This window comes from Nesoenas mayeri (genome assembly GCF_963082525.1).
Source record: "Nesoenas mayeri genome assembly, chromosome: 3".
NCBI classification, from domain to species: Eukaryota; Metazoa; Chordata; class Aves; order Columbiformes; family Columbidae; genus Nesoenas; species Nesoenas mayeri.
In genome coordinates this window covers 66,517,134-66,534,764 of record NC_137544.1, presented here as the reverse complement: position 1 = coordinate 66,534,764, position 17,631 = coordinate 66,517,134, and the positions used below count along the sequence as shown (strand labels likewise).

The window sequence follows — 17,631 nt, the reverse complement described above, 5'->3', positions numbered from 1 at the left end:
GAAACTCCTTTCTTTTCTTCCCCCTTTCCATTCTTTCCAATCCATGTTCACTTTGCAGAGTCATTCACATTCAAGCCATTCTCTTTCCTGTTATATAAATGTTTAGTCTTTACTCTCCAAAAAACATTGCTGAATTCTGGAAATATCCAGTATCAATCTTTGTCTAAACAGTCTCATCCATCTTATCAATAAGCTGTAAATTCAGCTACAGAGAGTATTCAAACTTTTAAGCACCAGCAGTTTCTTAATCGTAGTATAAAGTGCCATTTAGATTATACTTTTATATTCAAACCAAATTTAGACTAATTATTTCTTTGTTTGTGGTTTTTTGGTTGGTTGGTTGGTTTGGTGTTTTTTGTTTTTTTTTTTTAAAAAAAACCACCTTCATGAACTTGTGCTTCCCTTAGTTCTGACTTTTAGAGGAAACAAAAAGCAAAAATACTTTAATTAAAAAAAAAAAAGTTATCTTAATTTTTTTGCAGTCACTTGGAACAGAACATTGTTTCCCCCAGATTTCCAAACACAGTTTTCACATTGTGGAAGTTTAAAGAAGTTTCAGTAAATACATGAAACCTTTTTACATTTGGAACACCTACAAAGCCTCCATAGGAAACGACATTAACAATGGACTTCGAAGTCTGAACTCTTTCTCTGCCTTGAATTTCTTTTTTTTCTTTTTTTTTTTCCAAATAGATCTGTTCTGTCTTCTAAGTGTAATATGTTCTAAGTTTCTTCTGATCTTTCTTTACACTGTGAAAACTTAGAGCAGTAAGCTCATTGAGATCCCATAAAACTCAAGGGTTCAGTGGATTCTAAGAGTTTTTGCTTCTTACAGTTTAAAAACTTCACATTATTTCAGCAGTTACAGTATTTCATTATCATTCAGGTCTCAGAGAACTGCAGCCTTTTCCTGCAAATTCAGTGCATGATAGCTATCCTTAATAATTTGGAACTACCTCACCGTAGTTCCTTTATTATTTCAGCATAAAAGATACATAAATGAAGATTAAGGTCAAATTCTATATGCATGAACTGATGTACATCGCAGTTTTGCCAATGTTCACTAAGATCTGATATTTAGAAACTGATCTTTTGCCTCCAAAAATACTGACGTTTTGATTCCAGAAACATTGACTACAATGCTCTCCAATCCTGAAAAGGGAAAAGATCCATTATAACAGTATCAGTATTTTTTGCCTACTTTTCTCAAGGCTTTGCTACCCAGGGAGCAAAAATGAGTTTTTCAATGCTGAATGCTTGCAGTTTAATAAAAAAAAAAAAAAAAAACAAAAAACAGCAGGGAACTTATATTTGTAAAGTAATGACTGATGTCATTTCACGTGACACTGTAAATGGAGAGTTCTTGTGTCTCTCATACTGTACCTCAGCCAGCAAATCTAGGAGTCCCCTGAAGTCACTGGAAAGTTTACAAAGCTCATCCTCTGTCCTTTTGGCCTCCACATCAGGACATAATTCAGTCAAAACAGCAAGTCTAGATTTCAACCAGCTGTGATTTTCTCCTTGCTTGTTAATACGCTTCCTAATTTCCTATGGAAGAATCAAAATGTATTTTCTTCAAATAAACGAAATATATTAATGAGTTAAATTAATGGTATCAGTTCAAAGACTAGTAGAGTAAACCTAGCATCTTTGTTCTTAAATTGAAACACTAGAAATGTAGTATTTTTCTATTTGCATATCCTATCTGATTCTGTTCCAGTCAATGGAGGGATCGTAGCATTTCCTTCACAGACTTTACTCCACTACTATCCATTAGATTGTTCTTTAATAAGTAGACTACTCTTTCCTCACAAACTAGCAGATAGATATATAGTAGATAACACATATCTATTTTCCATATATTGATCAAATTTCTCAGTTACCTTTTAAATCTTAAATGATGACTTTCTCAAACATAAATTTCAAGTGATATAAGGTTTTGTGTATTTTTTATTCCTTTTTAAATAGCTATCTTTCCCCCTCTTTTCACCCAGTAGTTCATTTATATTTTTGTGTCATTGCTAATGAGAAGTTACCAGCAGTAAAACTTCATGAGTAAATCAGACCTTTGGAGCGGAAACACCCATTAAACGAAGGTCTGTCTGCTTTATCAAGGTCATCCTAATTATGTTTCCCTGCACAGTTAGCCTACTCATGACTTTCACACAAACTCTTACAGTATTTGACATTCCTATTTTTGTTCCTACTATGTGAAATTAAAAAAAAAAAATAAGGGTCAAGCTAGGTCTCAAGTGACACAATAACTTATTCCCTAAAACTAATTTAACCAAATGACTCAATCTTCAACTATTCTCACACTACTGTTACCAGTCACCAATGCAAAAAATGAATGGTAGAATTATCTTAGCCTTCCTTGTTATACTATTGTAGAAGATAATTTTTATTACAGAAGCTTTCCCTAAATGTAAGACAGTAACTTGATTCTTCAAAAAGAACCAGTCCAGAAATTTTGTTTTTTCTTTGCACAGCACTTTTAACTCTGCACACAGCAGGATGAGGGGTAAGCATTTATTCTATGTGCTTCTATATTTTGGATGTTCTGAACATACAGGCAAAGGGACCTGCCATTCTCTAAAATATTAAAAGTAGGAACTTCTGCCACACTCTGCTACATGTGGAACTTCCTCCTGGAAATGCCTTTTTAATAATACCAGGAATCAGCAGAGCTACTATAGTCTTCAGTGTAAAACAGTTGCACTGCTTCAGAATACAGTTTTATCCAGAGTCCCAGCAGCAATGACCACAGCTTTGTTAGAATATAAACCAAGGGCTCACCCCCACAGATGCTTTAAATTGCTGGTATTTGGCAGTATCACTGACATTTCCCTTTATCTTCTTTAGCTCTCTTTCTGTTGACGAAATCCAATTTGCCAATTCAGAAAATCTGAAATAAAACATCACATAATGCAAAGCCAGGAAAAAAGTTAGACAAAAATTGTCAGTACAAAATGGTAAACTCTTACATTTAAGCCCAAGTTATAAAATCCACTCAAAACCCCACTATAATTTGTGGAATTACTATATAAAGCACTGTTTTCTGTTTGAACCTATCAACACAGCATCATTCTTAATGTGGTACTGATCTATGACAACATTTAGAGGAGTGACCACATAGGGTTCTACAAGACCCAGATAGCAACTGAGCTGCCACCTGCTCTTATAGCCCTTCCAGGTGTCCGAGCGCTCTGTTAGTTTTATATATGTGCTGTCTATCTGGGATTTGAGCTCCTTCAGGATTCGGTGGCTGCTTTCCAATGTAGCCCTCACTGGATCAGAAACTGGCAGTTTTTGGCACAGTTCTTCAATCCGTTGTAGCCTTTTCTCACACAGATGATAAGGTCCTTTGTCACCAAAGAACAACTAATGGGAGACAAAGCAGAAAATTCAATTAAAATACAAACTGGTAGAAATCACAAGGCATATCTATATATTTGTTATAAACCATACTAAGCTCAAATCAAAATTTTTGTTAAAGGCCCCAAGGACCTATCTCATTTACTTGTGCATTGAGTGTTTGGTGGCTTAGAAGTTGGTCAGACCTTTTATTTGTTACTGATATCGAAATGTATTTCTGTAAATGCCCATGTGGTGGCATATAATTCATACCACGTGTTCCTCGATCATTCTTTCATTGTCTTCTCTTGATAACACCTTGTTCTGTCGAGCTAATTCAGCTTTGCACTCTTCTACTGTAACCAAGAACTTGCTTTTCTGTACTTCAATCTTCAAGTGGATCAAATGATATGGGGCTTCTGTTTGAAGATCCTACACACCCACCAGGGCAATAAAAAAGCACAGAGATAAAACACTAGTCCCACTATCTCAGTGTGATGTTACTACAAATAAATTGTCTAAAAGTCGCTAGTACAGAAAATAAAGAATATATATGCATGAAAAGATGGGGGTTTCTCCATATTCATGTAAGTAAATCAAGCAATGCTGTTACTAATATCTCTTAGATATATCATAAGGTCACAAGTTCTTCTGGACCAGAATATGCATGTATAAGGCAAATTAAAAAGACATCTTGATTCTTGGCAAGATACAACCAAATATTTCCTGTATAAAACAATAAAGCAATAATAGTAAAGCTGCTTCCAGAGGTTCCTGTTTGCATGCTGGTGAGGAAACCACTCATTCATCACTCCAGCTTTGACCTGTAACATTGAACTGATAGCCTGATCTCTTACAAATTTGTTTTATTAGGGTTGAGAAAGTAACTGCAATCATCCAATATCAGCATAAAGTAAGATAAGTTAGCACCTATTCACAACAAATGTTCTTAAGAGAGGTATCATTATGTCTGTATGTAGAGCTTTCATAATTAATTTCTCACATTTCTTGACTTTTGAGCACTCTGCTTAACAGGGCTTTTTCAAGAGGGTATTTGTAGCTGTAACTGTATCTAATGCTGTAAAATACTTCTTTTTTTTTTTCTTTTTTTTTCCGCAACTGCGCAGGAAGCCAAATAATACAACTTATTTTATTTCTTTTTTTTTTTTTTTCAACATAAAGGTAATGCAGAAACATTCTGAAGTTGAGACTCACATTTTCCACAGATATCATTGAGTGTAACTAACCTTCCACTGTCTATGGAGTTTTCGCACAGCTTCCTGCAGGTTGTGTTGCTCTTGTTCTGGGAGAATGTCAGTAAGTTCATCACATGCTTTCAGAAAGGCATTCAGGACTCTCTGATCCAACTGGTTAAAGAATTCCTAAAGTTGAGGTGGAAAGTGGGCAGATGAGAAGATGAAGCTGGTTATTGATATGGTACCCTGCCAATATGCAGTTCCCCAATACACCCTGTAAGTTCCAAGGTTAATTCTGCTGCATTGAAGAATTGAAGTTTGAGCTAAGGAAAGAACTATTTCTAGCTATTTGAAGTCCAGCAAATTAATTTATTCTCAGCCAGTACACTGAGATTTAAAAGCTACATGCATAAGTAATGGTTACGATACGGACACATCTGAAAAACAAAGCAGCGGATGCATTAGACTGCCAAACTGTAGTGCCCTCACTCCCAGTGGTTCTACTGGCAAAATCGACCCTAATTTCTACATAGTTTTCCCTGTTAACCTTCTGGTTCCTTACATGCATCAGTAAGAGGGGTGATCTTTTTTCCTTTTTATTTTTCAATCTTAACATTAGTTTGACCTGATCTGTATAGCTTCTACACGTGAAAGAAATCCACATCAATTTTTAAATTAAGTAGGTTTTTCACTTCTATGTCATGCACTCGAAGATTTCCATGAGGAAAGTCAGAGAATTTACTCACGCTATGTTTCCTGAGAAGTTCTTCAGGATTTCCTTTTTCTTTTAAGCAACAATTGGCAATCTGTATTACTTTCTCCAGTTCTGCTCTAGACTCCTCAAATTTCTTCATCAAACGGCTATTTGCTTCTATGTTTTTTCTCCAGTCACCAGCTTTCCTGACCATATTCTGAGTTATAAGCAAAGAAAATGAGCTGCCACTTTCTCACTGTTTTTTATTTGCTCTCTTTTACCATGTTCTTACAAAAAAATGCAGTTGATTGCCGTCACTCTCTCAAATATATGCCATTCACAAGAGCTTCTCCATTTCATGCTCCCATTTTTCCAATTTTTAATACTCATATGAAGGCTTGTGCTAATGTCATCCTTCATTCAAATAAAAATAGATACCTATCTAATACAGACGTGTCTGATACCGTCAGAATGCCCCTGCCATTTGGGTAGTGCTTCTTTCCTACAGCCTGCTTTTAAATGTAAAGCATCTGGTATGGCTAAAAGCTTGCCATTCAATTTTTCCCAGTAGCAGTCTACCTCCTCTACATGACTCTACATGAAGGTGGTTTGACTGATGGATCCAAACAATTCCACGCTACAGGTCTTCTGACCTGGAGGAGGTTTGTATGATTATCATGCTAGTAGGCCAGATAAGCAACCAGGCAGAAATCCGCTAAAAAGAAAGCAAATTTTGTGGTTTAGTTGCTGACCTAAAATCCTCTTGTTTTGAAGCCCTAGTCACAGCTCTTCATTATTCTGCTTCATAGTCTGTCCCAGCACAATTCCGTAAGCAAGTAACAAAATTTACCAGGGGATATTAACAGTTCAGCAGTTCAGCTGCAGCAAGGTAATTTCAACACTGCTTACTAACCATATACTTTATCATACCATCTTCACTGATTACAAAATTCAGTGTAAGGAATTGTAATGGTTTTATACAGTGAGCTAATGAAATCTGTAGTTCTCAACTTAAACATCTTGCTAAGCCTTTTTAAAGTTTCCCGATAAAAATGTGTGTATAATAACAGAATAATATAGGAATGTATTTACATAAGAAAATGCCAGTTTCTGGATCCATAAATATTTTAACTCTGGGTATGCCACATTTTGTATGCTTATGCCAAATTGCATGGCTTTTTTTTCCTAACACGAAAAGTGATAAATCACCATCCATCTTCACAGAAACAGAATAAGTAACGTTTAACATAGTAACATGGATACAACTGTATCTGCTTCTGTTACTATAAGCTAAACTTAAATTATTTCTTTTTAAATTGTAAAACTAAACCCATATATCTTTAAGTGCAATCCACAAAATACAACACAAATTTTGAAAACCACCTTGCAGGGTCAGGTCTTTACTGCTGGATGATTTTCTGTAGCTTAAAATTCAGTTTAGATAGCCTAATACTGAATAATATTTGCCTGAAAGCAAATTTAATAGAACTCAACATCTGGAGATCTGACTCCAAGAAAAGGGTTAATTTCATGCTCACATGGGGGGCTAGACTGGGGCTGAGTAAGCCCCAAAATGTCAGTATGGCTAATAATAACATAGATTTCTACAGATAAAGGGAATTGTAGTCCAAAGTACATATCTTTACATTAATAAATACATATATGTATTAATAAATTAATAAATACATATATGCATTAATAAATACATATATGCAACTTTCTATATTCACAATCCACTGCACTGTCTGAGGAAATACAATGCTCAGCAATAGTACTATTTGCAAAAGTTTCCATCTTCCACGTTTTATGTGAAAGCGGATATATGGCAATATAGGAGCAAATAATTAGCCAAGATAACAATGTCAGGAGAAACAAACACCAGTGCAGCCCTAAAGGCTGGATTTCAGGCACCTCATTCCAAAGGAGACCAAGAGGTGTGAATGTTTTCCTTAAATCCCTGGATCCTCTGAGGCAAGGCCACCTCTGAACAACTGTACGGAGAACATGATCATCAGCCCCCTGACCACTTATAACCTAACAGACAAATTCTTAATTAATGCCTCGACACCAGAAAGGAGAGCTCTCTAGGACAGTAGCTATGGAGTGATGAAATGGAGATCCGATATGATGGATCATCTGTATATGAACAAGTTTTCAAAACTATGCACCAAGGCATGACGTAATTACCTGAAAAGTGATCTGAACTTGTGTAACTTTCTTCTGAAATGTTGACTGATGGAAATGCTGTAACACTTCACTAGAAGCCACACACTGCAGGATACTCTGACTATTTCTCTCAATCAAGGACAAATCCTTCTTGCAGTTTTCTTGATAAGCTACCAAATCCTGAAAGAAAAAAACATATATCCACCCTGGCCAGGAACAAAGGAGAGAAATGTTTGGCAAAATAACAGGAAGATGTTTTTTAACAACAAGAACAAAAGAGACAAGGTCAAAGCACCACAACAAACAGACCGCACAAAACATTATATGGAATAGCACAGACCACACAACTTTCTCCTTGTATCCAGAGTTCTATACCCAAATAGAGCTCTAGCTATTCATAAAAAAAGACACAGACACACACCCAAGCCTTTCAGGTAATTTTAGAAAATGCAGGTCAATAATTTTTTCTGTGATTTGACTTCATGGGATGTCTATATTTATTGTATAACTGTAAGTAGGCAGTAGTGAAAGCAATATACATAAGAATGACAACTCTCAGTAGCAGGCTGAGATGTTAACCTTTCTTGCCTTTCAACAAATTAACCTTTCATGTCAGCTATTGGAATTTAGATTTCATTGTAAATGGCATTAAGTAATGAGAATTACATCTTTTTTTTTTTTTTTAATTTTTAAAAAAAAAGAAGAGGGAGAGAAGAAAACATGCATGTAGTTGAACAGGATGAAAAAAATGTTTAAAAAAAAAATTATGTAGAGAGGAAACTGCTCTGCTATTGAAGGAACACTGTATTCCTCAGAAGAAATCTCTGTTTACTCTCTTATCAGCAGAAACCAGCACCCTCCAGATAACTGAGGAGATTTTGGTTCCCTGGTTGGCAAGTAACTCCAGAAGAAACATGTCTTTTTATTTTACCATTCTGGGTCAGGTTAACCTTCAGAAGCAGAGGAAAGAAGCACTTTCTTGAGCTGCTCTTTAACCTGCAGGCCAGACAAGTCACTCAGATTGTGTTCATAAATAGAACACGATTTAGTCAGAAGATAAATGGACTGGCTTGATTCAAGATCACCAGATCATTTTTTACCCAAATGCAATCAAAGCTTGAAGTCATTGCAAGAGAAGACCCTTCTTGCTGAATTACTGGGCTAATCTCCAGCATCATTACAGGCTTGGACAAATTTTATATATATTTAGATAGATAGATAGATAGATAGATAGATAGATAGATAGATGGATAGATAGACAGACAGATAGATAGATAGACACACACATAAAATGAAATTTCTTTGTTCTATTTTTTTTTTCTTTTTGCAAAGGACTCTAAACAGTTTTGAAAGATTTCAGCTTCCCACAAAAACCCATTTAATTATACCATCTGTCAAATCCAACTCCAATGAAATGTGAACATCAATTCTGAGGGACTAATTCTAGCCTATATACCACACACACAAGGATAAATCCCACAATCCTCATATTTTTGTTTACTTTTCCAAGTGAGTTCTGACTAGCACTTAATTCCTCCAGAATGAAATGTTTATTGGTCAGGTAGAAAAGTTAATGTTCTACTACAATGCACTTTGAAGAAACAACTTCCATGCTTCTAAGAAACTTCCATAATTGTCCAAGAAAACATAGGGAAGCTCCTGGTCATGTTATTTCATCTGATTAATAAAATCACAATGTATTTCTGATACTTCAGTCCAATTTCCACACGATTAAAAGAAAAAAAAAATCTCGTATTTATTTCTTGGATTGAAACCATGGGCAGTAGGAGGGAACATAAGTTTCAGTCTTTTTATGTTTATGGCTAGAGTTGACTTTAGGATAGGTTATGTTTGTTGCCTGAATATGAAGAAACATTTGCTCAGCTCTACCAAGTTGCAATTCAATTTCCTGAAAAATTAATCATAAATATTCAGAGGCAGCAGATCTTTGTAAGATGTTTTTGAAACTTACTTGGGCTTTTTGTTTAAGAACAGTTGTAGGTTGTGCTTCAGGATCCAGGATAGAAATAATTTCATTGACTTTTTCAAGAGATTCATAAAAATGCGTGATTTGTTTCTCCAGTTCTTCCAGTGGAGACAGCAGATGCTGGCATTCATACAGCAGGGCACAGGAATACTCCTTAACCTTTTTGTCATTTTAAAGAAAACAAATAATTACAAAAAGTTGTAAAATCCGATAAATAGCAGCTTCCTCTGCATGTGGGTTTATATATTTGCTACCTGCCTCTTTTAAGATAGACCAATGCTGATCCTGTATTACTTCTAAAGAAAACAATATTCCATTTAAGGATGGTAAAGACTAAAAAAAGTAACATTTCTCCACCCTGAACTCAATCTATTATTACTATAAATATATATCTAGTGGTGAATCGCACAATGTCTAGATGGACAGCGGTAACAAGCGGTGTCCCTCAGGGGTCCGTGCCGGGACCAGTACTGCTTAATATCTTCATCAATGACATAGACAGCGGGATCAAGCGCACCCTCAGCAAGTCTGCAGATGACACCAAGCTGAGTGGTGCAGTTGATATGCCTGAGGGATGGAATGCCATCCAGAGGAATCTGAACAAGCTCGAGAAGCAGGCCCATGAGAACCTCATGAGGTTCAGCAAGGCCAAGGGCAAGGTTCTGCACCTGGATTGGGGCAACCCCACAGTATCAATACAGGCTGGGTGATAAACGGATTGAAAGCAGCCCTGCCGAGAAGGACTTGGGGGTACTGGTGGATGAAAGATGGGACATGAGCCAGCAATATGTGCTTGCAGCCCAGAAGGCCGAGTGTATCTTGGATTGCACCAAAAAGAGCATGGCCAGCAGGTCAAGGGAGTTGATTCTGCCCCTCAGCTCCACTCTGGTGAGACTCCACCTGGAGTCCTGTGCCCAGCTCTGGTGTCCTCAGTACAGGAAAGACATGGACCTGTTGGAGAGGGTCCAGGAGGAGGCCATAAAAATGATCAGAGGGCTGGAATACCTCTCCTGTGAGGACAGGCTGAGAGAGTTGGGATTGTTCATCCTGAAGTAGAGAAGGTTCCAGGGAGAACTTATGGCAGCGTTTCAGTAATTAAAAGACTATAAGGAAGATGGGGACAGACTTTTTAGTGGGGCCTGTTACAACAGGACAAGGGGTAATGGTTTTAAACTAAAAGAGAGGAGGCTGAGGCTAGACATGAGGAAGAAATTTTTTACAATGAGGGTGGTGAAACACTGGAACAGGTTGCCCAGAGAGGTGGCAGATGCTTCATCCCTGGAAATATTCCAGGCCAGGTTGGACAGGGCTCTGAACAACCTGATCTACTTGAAGATGTCCCTGCTCATTGCAGGAGGGTTGGACTAAATGACCTTTGAAGGCCCCTTCCAACCCAAACTATTCTATGATTCGCTCAAGTGTATATATCTGAGCATTTATATATATGAGTTTACTATTTATTAGTTCAACAGTCAACAATGTCTAGTAGAAAAAGTATTCTGCAACCTTGCTCAGCTGCTCTTTGATCCTTGTCAAAGTTCCAAGCATTTCATTCACTTCCTCTTGGGAAACTTCTTTTGTAACAAGTTGAGTTGTTCTTGTAAGCATTTTGTACTGAGTTTCCATTGCAGGCAATTTCTGCTTAATATTCTGAAACAAATGTTTCAAAAAAATATTTCAACTGTGACATTTATGCATTAACGGGAGATACAAGTCTCATCTCAAGAGATAAAATATATGTATTCCAATAATTAATTGTTTTCACTGTTGATTTTAGTGAATAATGGACTGTATTTCAAATGCATGAAAATTGTGCCAAAGGGTATCAGTCAGCTCAACTGAATGTGATTTGAAACTACACAGAAAAAAATATCCAGATGGACGGTGTTTTGGAAATGTCACTCATAAAGTGATTTATATCAGCTATAGCAGATACAATAAAAAAAAGCACAACTGTTTTTACAAAATAGCATAATAGTGGAAATGTATACTAAAATAATTTTATGGTCTCAGAATTAAATAGTACTAGTTTCACTCTTATGAAGGAGAAAGAAAGGAATGGAAGGAAGACACTTACTTCTAACTCTTGTACAAACATTTTGACTTCAAGGAAAGACACTTCTACAGGGGCTGAAAGTTTCTTATTGCTTCCATCAATAAAAGCTGTCAAATGGGCAACACCATCCAAGTATTCCTTCCTCATTTTGTCTAGCTCATCTGCTCGAGCATACTAGGAAAATGCAAAGTATAACAAAAAAACCAAACCAAACCAAAACAAACAAAACAAACAAACAAACAAACAAACAACAAAACCACCCCAAAATTAGATGTCTGTCAATTAGGTAATGACTTAAGAGAATTAGCATATTTCCAGTCTAATTGTTTGTTGGAAAAAGCACATTCAATAAAATACAAGATATTAAGAATTAATCTTCTAAATTCATTAGACACTAATCACCTGCATTAGTTTTGAAAGTGCTGTTACTAAAAAGAACAACATTCATACAAGAGGTCAATCTTTTTTAAGGTTTGGATCTTTCATGGTATGCTAGACTAATTTGTTTCTAACCTAGAATCAACATCTGAATTCATTTCTCATTACCAACAGTATCAATTTTGAAAATTCAGCAAAGAGAATAGAATAGGAAAAGCCTAGGAAAGCTGATGGATGGGGAAATTTCAATGAAAGAACTGCTGGCTGAAGGAAGGCTAAACACGAATATTAGAATGAGCTGTATGACAGAACTGGTGAAAAGTCAGTGAGTAAAACCATATCACAACATATGAAAGAATCTGCTTAAGTAGAGGAAGGGACATTTATGTCCTGGGCATTACTGTTTCCATAGTGAATCACCCTAAAGATCATCAGTAAATAAAACCTGAGAACATTCTAGTCAACAGTTTGGAAAAGCTACAATAAAAAAGGGTTTTTTTCAGTTTAACTTGACTGTAATGGTAATAATCATGCTAGTAAAAAAAAAAACCAAACAGATCCAGCATGTTCAAATAGTCAACTGCTATTTAAAATCACTGGAAAAGGAAAATATCATTAGATGTATATTGACCATAGCAAAGATATTTTCTAATGTATTTATGAGGTGTGAAACACTTCTGTGTAATTTTATCTCATTTTCTCTTTGCTTTTTAAAGAGCAAATAGAGAAACATCACTTCTTTTTCCAATCAGTTGAATCTCTTCCATGAGATAAAGAGTAGGTGTTTTTCTTTTATTATCAGTGTCTCCTTTCACACTAGATTGGAAGCAATGTTTGACTGATTTGGGGAAAACATTTAGCTAATTAACTTGCATTGTACCTGCTTATTGCTGCAGTAGTATAACTGAATGTAATTTTCATTAAAGAGTAATAAAAATATTCATTTTCACTCTTTAGTTTTACAGAGTTTACAATAACATTAGCTACTTAAACCAAATAATATTCTTCAAAGAATGGTAGTGGATAAGCGTAAATAATATTCATTGTATCAAGAGCGTAAAGAAAAACTGCAGATCATACTAGCTGAAAATGTCCAAAAATAAAAAGCTATATACCCCAAAAGATAAACAAAGGAATAGGCCTAATAAAGTCAACTGCTGTCAGAGATTGATTTCTAATTTAAATAATGCTGAACAGTTAGGCACTTTAGGAAGTTGTCCTATAGTCCTGCTAGTGGAACAAATCTGTCTTGCTTGCATGGAAATGATGATGTAAATATTTAAAAGTAACAAGCGCAAAACCACATACCTGCTTAACTTGCATAAATAATTCTCTCCATCTTCCATTAAGTAACAGGAGCTGCTGTTTGAGGTCTCTGGAAATGGTCTCATCACATGTTTCAATTAGAAAATTACCAGCATCATTCATGGCTGTATGCTGTTGGATCCAATGAGGTAAATGCCGGAAGAAATCCTGAAAGACAAAATAAAAACACATTCCTGAAACCCTTTCAAATAGTCTTTACCTTAAAGCATAAAACTAGAATTTAATCACTAGCTAATGGCTTGATAAAACTCTTTGAACAATCATCCTCCGAAGCTCTTCATATGAGATATAAGATATTAAAATCATGAATATAAACTATGGGATTAAAAATTACCACCAGTTTCCTTACAGCTCATTTCACTCCAATGAGTAAGTTCAGTTAAACTTATGGAACTCTTCCTTAAGAGAAAGCTCCATAACAGAAAACAGTTTTAGGACTCCTCTAATTTCTGTCTTGCCCTGAAGCGGTATGGGCTGATATAGTAACCTGGGCCATATACAGACTGTGGAGAGATTCTGTGAACCATCTGCATCTTTCCGGGGTTTGGCATCCCAGAAGACCTAAGAGGACTCATTCATTATTGCTGCTTCTTTCTATCTCAGAGAAGATGAGTGGGGAGGGGAAAGGAACGGCTATCACTGATTTTTTCCCCCGTTCCAGTGCAGCAGCCTAAACATCCTAGCCACAGTGTCAAATGCTTCTGTGCATCTTGTAGACAGGTACAAAGACCAGCCCCCTCCTTTCCTTTTTGCTCTTCAAGAGGCTGGGAAATTGTTCTTGAGGCAGGTATCTCCAGACACTGACTACAGCTATACCAGTAAACAGAACAGGATCAGTCACTGTCCCATGATTGTCCACATCTTCTCTGACATGGTTTTGGCTTGTCCCTGCTATGCTCCTCCCAAACAATCCACAATTCAATGGACAACATGTGGCCAGGACTGTTCCCAATAGACTGAATCATGAGGCCAACTTTGTTCAGGCGAGAAAGAGTAGCCACAAGTTACTTACATAAAAAACAAGAAGCTAAAATCAACCTGATCAGCTGAGATCATCCTTCCTGCTCAGTAATGATAACTGTTGGTATCTATATTATACCAGTCTACTGAATTATTTTCACAGGTTTATTTTTATTTAAAAACTGTTTTCCATTATTTTACATCAATTTAAATTAACAAACTTTTACCAATAATTATACTGTCATGTAACCTGAAATGCTCACTCCTGACCTGACGTCAGTTTGTTATCTTAGAAGCTATGGAAACCATACTTTGGTGTTAAGAGCTGGGATTGGGTGGAAATGTAGCACCTACTAAGTGAAGTATTATTCCAGTCAATCTGGGTCATTATTGAAGTTTCACAAACAAAACTCATTGCTTCTGTACTCTAATATTAGAACAGAAAAAAAGAAAAAAAAAGACAGCAAAACTATCTTTATGACTGCATGTCCCCAAAAGAAACTGTCTAAAAGATTCCTAAAACACCAAAGAAATGGATTAATTACTTACCCATCAAACATAACAACACAATTTAATAATGTTGGCTTGCGAAGGCAACTAATATTGAAATCTGACATCTGTGGTAGGACAAATCAGTGGAAAAAATAATTTTCTTTAAGTGTCTCCATACACAGGCCATGACTATGCACTTTGGTGTTAAAAGCTGTGTTTGTCTTTGAGTGAATCGTGTAACATACTTATCTCTGAGTAATACCACTGCCCTATATTCATGCCAAAGATGCCTCTGACCATGTTATCACAGATGATGCCTTTCTTCATTGTGTGTTGGGTCAGGAGATTATGATATGGTGGCAATTACAGAGATGTAGTGGGACAGCTCACATGACTGGAATGCGGTCATGGATGGCTATGTCCTCAGAAAAGACAGGCCAGCAAAGCGAGGTGGTAGAGTTGCTCTTTAGTGAGACAGCAACTACAATGTATCGAGTAGTGTCCAGGGGCAGATGAGGAGCGAGTTGAGTGTCTGTGGATGAGAATTAAGGGTCAGGCTGGCAGGGGCGATACTGTTGTGGGTGTCTATTACAGGCCACCATATCAGGGTGAGGAAGTTGATGAGGACTTCTACAGACAGCTGAGAGCAGCCTCACAGTTACAGGCCCTGGTTGTCATGGGGGATTTTAACTACCCTGATGTTTGCTGGAAGGACTACTCAGCCAGCCATCCACAGTACAGGAGGTTCCTCCAGTGCATTGATGATAACTTCCTGATGCAAAAGGTGGATGAGCCAACTAGGAGAGGTGCACTGCTGGATCTCATTCTCACCAACAAGGATGGTCTGGTTGAAGTAATAAAGGTTAAGGGCTGTCTTGGCTGCAGCAACCATGAGATGGTGGAGTTCAGGATCTCATGTGGCAGGAACAGAATAGCAAGCAGAATCGCAACCCTGGACTTCAGTAGGGCCAACTTTGACCTCTTCAAGCAATTGCTAGGGGAAATCCTGTGGGCAAGGGTACTTGAAGGTAAAGGGGCCCAAGATAGTTGGTTAGCATTCAGGGATTGCTTCTTCCAAGCTCAAGATCAGAGCATCCTGACACACAGGAGGTCAAGGAAGAGAGCCAGGAGACCTGCTTGGTTAAACAGGGAACTGATGGGCAAACTCAAGTGGAAGAGGAGAGTTGACAGATCATGGAAGGATGGGCTGGCCACTTGGGAAGAATATAAGGCAGAAGATGTAGAGAGACAACTAGGAAAGCTAAGGCCTCCTTAGAATTAGACCTGGTGAGAGGGGTCAAGGACAACAGAAAGATCTTTTTCAAATACATGGCAGATAAAACCACACTAGAAGCAACGTAGGCCCTTCTTTGTCTCTGTCTACTCTGCCGGAGGCTGTCCTGAGGAGCCCCATACCCCTGAGGCCCCAGAGAAAGGCAGGACAATGGAGGAGTTTGCCTTGGTTGATGAGGACTGGGTTAGGGAGCAATTGAGCAATCTGGACATCCATAAATCCATGGGTCCAGATGGGCTGCACCTGCGGGTGCAGAGGGAGCTGGCTGAGGTCACTACTAGACTACTCCATCATCTTTGCCAAGTCGTGGGAAATGGGAGAGGTGCCTGCGGACTGGAGGAAAGCAAATGTCACTCCAGTCTTCAAAAAGGGCAAGAAGGAGGAGCCAGGTAACTACAGACTGATCAACCTCACCTCCATCCCTGAAAAGGTGATGGATAGATGATGGCAAAGCAGTGGATGTGGTCTATCTTGACTTGAGTAAAGCATTTGACACAGTTTCCCACAGCATCCTTGCAGCTAAACTGAGGAAGTGTGGTCTGGATGATCAGGTAGTGAAGTGGACTACGAACTGGCTGAAGGAAGGAAGCCAGAGAGTCGTGGTCAATGGGGCGGAGTCCAGTTGGAGGCCGGTATCTAGTGGAGTCCCTCGAGGGTCGGTACTGGGACCAGTACTATTCAAGATATTCATCAACAACTTGGATGAGGGCATAGAGTGAGTGCACTGTCAACAAGTTTGCTGATGACACCAGACTGGGACGAGTGGCTGACATGCCAGAAGGCTGTGGTGCCATCCAGCGAGACCTGGACAGGCTGGAGAGTTGGGTGGCAAAAAATTCAATGCAATCGAACAAGGGCAAGTGTAGAGTCTTACATCTGGGCAAGAACAACCCGAGGTTCCAGTGTAAGTTGGTAAACGACCTGTTGAAGAGCAGTGTAGGGGAAAGGGAACTGGGGGTCCTGGTGGACAACACGATGACCATGAGCCAGCACTGTGCCCTTGTGATCAAGAAGGCCAATGGCATCCTGGGGTGTATTAGAAGAGGAGTGGTTAGTAGGTCGAGAGAGGTTCTCCTTCCCCTCTACTCTGCCCTGGTGAGACCACACCTGGAATATTGTGTCCAGTTCTGGGCCCCTCAGAAGGACAGGGAACTGCTGGAGAGAGTCCAGCGCAGAGCAACAAAGATGATTAAAGGAGTGGAGCATCTCCCTTATGAGGAAAGGCTAAGGGAGCTGGGTCTCTTCAGCTTGGAGAAGAGGAGACTGAGGGGTGACCTCATTAATGTTTATAGATTCGTAAAGTGTGAGTGTTATGAAGATGGAGCCAGGCTCTTATTGGTGACAACCAATGATGGGGCAAGGGGCAATGGGTACAAACTGGAACACAGGAGGTTCCACTTAAATATGAGAAGAAACTTCTTCACAGTGAGGGTGACAGAACACTGGAACAGGCTGCCCAGGGAGGTTGTGGAGTCTCTTTCTCTGAAGACTTTCAAAACCCGCCTGGACACCTTCCTGTGTAACCCCACCTACGTGTTCCTGCTCTGGCAGGGGGATTGGACTAGATGACCTTCCAAGGTCCCTTTCAATCCCTAACATTCTGTGATTCTGTTTGTATTGTGTGTATATTTCTGTTTGTACATGCTATATGTGCAAACATAGAAACAGCTGTGATTCATGTAGAAAGTATGCCAGAAACTGAATAAAACCCTCTCCCTCTTGTATGAC

The 17,631-nt window shown here is 38.3% G+C and overlaps 1 protein-coding gene across 1 annotated transcript in view; it reads right to left on the bottom strand.

Annotated features, from left to right (window-relative positions):
- The window catches only part of LOC308038659 (nesprin-1-like), a gene marked incomplete at its 5' end in the record, with an annotated part of 67,573 nt that overhangs the window by 38,371 nt on the left and 11,571 nt on the right, over positions 1-17,631 (bottom strand). The window contains 10 exons of the mRNA XM_080341436.1: positions 1,384-1,548; positions 2,797-2,905; positions 3,173-3,381; positions 3,628-3,786; positions 4,602-4,736; positions 5,297-5,461; positions 7,432-7,590; positions 9,383-9,556; positions 11,475-11,627; positions 13,140-13,304. Coding sequence (XP_080197562.1) covers positions 1,384-1,548; positions 2,797-2,905; positions 3,173-3,381; positions 3,628-3,786; positions 4,602-4,736; positions 5,297-5,461; positions 7,432-7,590; positions 9,383-9,556; positions 11,475-11,627; positions 13,140-13,304 — 1,593 coding nt within the window. The remainder of the gene's footprint in view (positions 1-1,383; positions 1,549-2,796; positions 2,906-3,172; positions 3,382-3,627; positions 3,787-4,601; positions 4,737-5,296; positions 5,462-7,431; positions 7,591-9,382; positions 9,557-11,474; positions 11,628-13,139; positions 13,305-17,631) is intronic.